Source organism: Glossina fuscipes, unplaced genomic scaffold (genome assembly GCF_014805625.2).
Source record: "Glossina fuscipes isolate IAEA_lab_2018 unplaced genomic scaffold, Yale_Gfus_2 88, whole genome shotgun sequence".
In the NCBI taxonomy this organism is placed as follows: Eukaryota; Metazoa; Arthropoda; class Insecta; order Diptera; family Glossinidae; genus Glossina; species Glossina fuscipes.
The window spans coordinates 1182571-1187951 of record NW_023998442.1 but is presented as its reverse complement, the minus strand read 5'-3'; the positions used below and the strand labels follow the sequence as shown (position 1 = coordinate 1187951).

The 5381-nt window shown below is 36.4% G+C and overlaps 1 protein-coding gene across 1 annotated transcript; it reads left to right on the top strand.

Annotated features, from left to right (window-relative positions):
- Nucleotides 1-3641: 3641 nt before the first annotated feature.
- Nucleotides 3642-4566, top strand: LOC119638385 (putative glycine-rich cell wall structural protein 1). Its single transcript, XM_038035142.1, has 2 exons — nucleotides 3642-3748; nucleotides 3887-4566. Exons 1-2 carry the CDS (start codon nucleotides 3731-3733, stop codon nucleotides 4346-4348), a joined length of 480 nt encoding a protein of 159 aa, XP_037891070.1. The 5' UTR covers nucleotides 3642-3730; the 3' UTR covers nucleotides 4349-4566.
- Nucleotides 4567-5381: the final 815 nt, after the last annotated feature.

The following is a 5381-nucleotide window of genomic DNA, read 5'->3' as shown; positions in this document are numbered from 1 at the left end:
TTCTGGGTCGGACTGCCGACTAGGTAACATACCACCGTCCGAAATAAAATCCGTTATCATCCGCTGGGATAGCACGAAGACCGTCCGTTCCGTCCGATGACCATTGACGATAGCTCATTTAAGTTAAGGTTCTTTATAGACATCTACACCCGGTTTTTTATTACTGGAAGTGTGGAATTTGGTTAGTCACACAAGTTCGAAGTAAATTCTGGTGAAGATATAAATAGCAAAAGTAAGGACGCCTGGAATAACCACTGAGGGATAACTTGGCATTATTTTATTAAAGGGTAGATTTTTCCCACGGAGGAAAAATTCCGCACATCATATTGAAAAGATCTCTGCTGGTAGGATAATACGTAGATAATAAAAAAACGACTGAAATGGAAAGAAAAAATTGATAATAACAATAACAAACAACATAAAGTAATACCTGACTTTATTAAGACTTACGCCGTATGTATATGTAGCCTTTTCTGCGTGACGCAGAGGAAAAGAAGAGTTACAGAAAATGTGATACCATTGAATAGAAGCTAATCGTTATGTTAATCGGTTATTTAAAATCATCATGATCGTTACGGAAGGTCTGATTGTGTCTCGAAGGTTCGTATGTACGGAAATCGGGAAATGTTAATATTAGTCCGGTAAATATCTATCTTAAATTTCAGATCCGTGCGCTTAATCAGTTGTATTCAAATTTCGTCATTTATATATATATATATATATGTATATATATATGCGTACAGTAGAAAAAAATATTTAATTTGAGAAATCATGACCAGACATAATATGCAAATATTCGTAACCACATGTCTGGCGAATGCTTTTTCCGATAAACAAATATTGTAAATATGAACTATACAAGATAACCAACCATTTCCTTATGTACTTTGGGAGCATTATACAGTTCATTACAAAGTTTAGAGAGTTTACTTGAATGCCTATCTTACGCTGGAACAGTTGCTTGTCATTGTAGACAACGAAGCGCGATACGAAACTTTTTCCTTTGATGCCAGTAGAGGGTGTAGAGATATAATTGATGAGTTATTGCAATAGAAAATTCAATTATTTGAATTAGTTTATAGTAGTATACCTTAATCACGAGCTTATAAAATACTATATGCCTCCGATGACTATTATGTAATAAAATCATGAGTGGGTGGTAAAAAAAGTTCTGGGAAGGCCGCGATATCGTCGAGGAAAAGGCTTAGGCTTACCGGTATCTACATGGCTAATAAGCTTCTGGAAAAAATACCATACCTTAAACGTATGATCATTAGGACGGTCCTTTGGGAATAAGAATATTATATGAACCCTGAGGATACACTTTTATTAAGGTCTTGATTATAAGATTAGTGCTAGTAAAATTTGTTCTGAAAATATCCTTAACGAAACGTTCCACAGTTAGAAAGACACTGCCACAGTACTTTTCAGTCCATACACACAAATTCTTTCCTAATCCGTAAACCCAAACGATGCTCAAAGAATAACAATTTTTTTTTAAATTTTAACATAAACTCGAAATTAAAAGAACAATTTTTTTAGGCATGCAATGTTCAGCCGTTCAAAGTCGACCAGTGTTTCCTAAACAATAAACTGCCTCAATAAATGGACGTACAAATAAAGCGAAATCACCTTGAAGAGAGTGGACTACATTCCCCGGGTAGTTGTTACGTCTCCTGTGCAGGTGTTATAAACAGATATTCTCCGGGTAAGCGTTCTGCAGAGACAATAACAATTCGTCAATCGGTTAAAATCTTTAACATTATTACGAAGCATTCTCAGCATTCCCATGCATTGCGCTGCCCGATTTTGGGGCGACCTAGCTGTAGAATTCTTTCTCATCGTTTCTGAAGTTTTTTTTCTTAATTTATGCAAGAAATTTTAAGAAACTCTATACGTGGATTTTCACACATAAATATGAGTTGCGTATATGCTTATGTATGAGTACGTATAACCCCACAGCGTAAACAAGCGTCATTGATGTCCTTGAACAGGATAATTGAGTTTTCTTAGCCTTCCTCTGCACCCGTTCTTGTTGCGCTCACATATCAAACAGCACACTACTGCGGTTCATCTTTCGTCAATCCCATATTTGGAACAACTTACCAGGCACTACTACTCTCAAGTCGGACGTACGCCATTCTTCCCTTTCGTATTTATAGCCCGCATGTGCAGTAGCCATCCCCTGAGTGGCTCGCCAAACGAAAAACAAGTATATGAAAATTTTTTTTCCAAACCATTTTTTTCTTCTTGACCTCCTCTAACATAATACTATTAAATTTTACATCTAGAACCGTTTGGGATAATTGATTATCTTCAAAGGGATAAAAAGCGCTATGTACGTTTATTCTAAGATAAGCAACTCACTTGAATTATCGGCATGAAAAATATTTATATTAAATCCAGAAGTTAGGTCCTAATATGATTTAGGGATTGATGTATATCCTTACAGATGTAGGGTGCGAACATATCAACATATCAACATTAAATATAATTTTTGCTTAAAAAACAACTTTTACTATAAAATTAACAAATTAAAGAAACTCTAAAGAATAGTTGAAGTATTAATAAAGACATGATGAAGATGACCGGTTCCATAGTCGAAGATATAAGAGCAAGACAAGTCGAGTCAAGTGACAAACGTGAATCGTATTTTATTATGCAATACAATGATTGTGTAATAAATGCCGCTAAAAATGGTAATTCCAGCAAATATTCTTAATTGCTTTTAACTTGTATTGGTTACGATGAGTGTTAAAATACATAAATATTTGAAATGAAAGTTAACCACGGAAGTGCTAACTGATCAATATGTCAGAGGTATAAGCACCCACCAGCAGCAGCAGCAACAGCACCAGCACCAGCATCAGCAGTAACATCAAGCGCAGACCATGCAATTAGGTTGTAAAGAAAATTTTAGATTCACAAAAAATCAACTAACTGTTCAACACACATAAAAAAATAGTAACGATAACAATAACAAAAAATCACTTCCTACCTAATAAAAGAAAAAAAGACAGTCAGTCAGTCAGTCAGGGTATGCAAGCATTTATATAGCTTAAGAAACAAAAACATAAAATAAAATTATGCACACGAAATGAACTGAACTTAAATGTATATAAAATTGTTGTTATTATTGCAATTGCGACTATTGTTGCTATATTTATTTTGGTTGTTTCTTTTTTTTTTTTTTTTGTTTTGAGACTTGTTGCCAATGGACATAGTAGTAAAGGGGCTGAAAGCCGATAACTGGGTACAAAATATAAAATACATCATAATAATGATAAATATGTTAATCATGATTATCACGTTTACTAAAGTGATGATGGCACTGCTGGTATGATTTAACAAAAACCATCTAGTGAACATTACGCATGCGCGCCAGACCAACACCATAATGAACATTAAACTGGTAAAGCTAGCAAAAGCCAAAGTAAAACTCTCCAATCCACTATGAAAAGTCTCCCATTCATATTAGTGCATGAGTGAATGCGCGTGTGTGCTAATGTTTGGATATATGTGGATATGTATGAGTGCCTTCTACTGTCATCTTATGTGTGGCCAAGTTGTGTTTTCTGCCTCTCAAACAAATCTTTGCCGACTATAAAGCGGAGCGCACTGGCTTGTTACAGGCATTCAATCGTCAGTTACCTACTAGAAAACAACTAAATTTATTTTATTTTAAGTTTTTTTACTTCTTTCCCCCCATACACACACAAAACTCACAACTATGAACTCCTTCTCCGTGGTAAGTTTGCAAAAGGATACTAATGTGCGATACGAGCGGATTAACTCAAGTGGATTAATTGCCAGAATTAATATGTGGATTCTTCTTCTTTTTTTTTTCTTTGTTTCTCTGTGTGTGTATATGTGCGTGTTTTTGTAGTTCTTGGTGTTTGCCTTGGCAGCTATGGTTGTTGCAGAACCACCATCCGGATATAGTTATCCGCGCGGCGGTGGTGGAGGCGGTTTCGGAGGTGGTTTTCGTGGCGGATTCGGAGGTGGTGGTGGTGGCGGCTATCAGGCAGTTAGCGGCGGCTTTCAAACCTCCGAAGGTCTAAATGTTGATCCTCAATTGCTGGAGCAAGTGCGTCAAATCTTATTGAACGAAGAAAGTAAATCCGGCGGCGGCGGAGGCGGTGGCGGTGGCGGATATCCAAGCCCGTCGAGCTCTTATGGGGCACCTTCACCGCAATACGGTGTTCCCAACTATAATGGTGGTCGTGTAGTTGGCATTGACTTGGAAGGTGTACGCCAAGCCATCCAGGTGGCTCAGTTTGCCCAGCAGAGTACCCAGCCTGGTGGCTATCCTGGTAAGCCTAGCGGTAGTTACGGTGCTCCCTACTAAGTACTACATCACAGAAGACTAGCTCATTTAGCGTAATGTAAATTGGACGCGACCACACAGACTTACACACAGACACAATGACACACAGACAGTTTTGCTGCCAAAAAACAAAAAGTTCTCGTAACGTAACCGCGAAGCGAAGATGAAAAGCGCATGCCAATAATAAAACGGATTCAATTTGGGTCATTTTGACATAACGACAACAACAACAATAAAAAGAATAATAAAGACAACACCAACTGCCATTATCCATGTCGAGAAGATATATACGGAAAATATAGAGCAAACATCATATTTTCAAGGAAATTTAAGAAAATAAATCAACCAACACAGAGTGAAGTCGATGTTCGTAATGCAAACCAAAAAAAGAAACAAACGAAAGAACAGAACAAACACGATCATATCGTTCATTTACATCATGTTCCATCCACTGAACAATAGTAATTGCCTGGTTGAGACGATGATGATAATGATGTTTGTATTATTTGTGAATTGTGTTGTTTTTCAACATTTTTACACCAACAACAATAACAGTTTAATTATTTTCGAGAATATTTCTTGTTTCCGTTTTTCACTGGAGTTTAACGGCAAAGCAACACATCGCACAGCCCCTCTCCTACACAACTCATCAAGCGTCCTAAAATTTCACCTCAATTTCTTGAAACGTCTTGACTTTGACACCGCAGCTGTGAGAAGAGGAGAATTGTGTTGTGTTACGTAAACCGATCAACTCTGGATATTTCAATTTTTCAAATTCCTACCCTCGCCCACCAATCTTACTATCCTATCTGCTATCTATTTTCGCCCTGGCCTGTTGTCCTTTTCCTTTTCGGGCCGGGGCATTGTTATATTATTTTGTAAATAGTTATTTTTCTTGTTTATTAATATATTATAACAAACACAAACAACAACAACAAAAAAAAAAATGCATTAATTAGCCATGTAAGTGATAATTTTTTTTTTTTTTTTGTTTTTATTATTGTATTATTAAAAATGAAAAGAAAAAAAAGAAAATATTTTATATATGAAACAA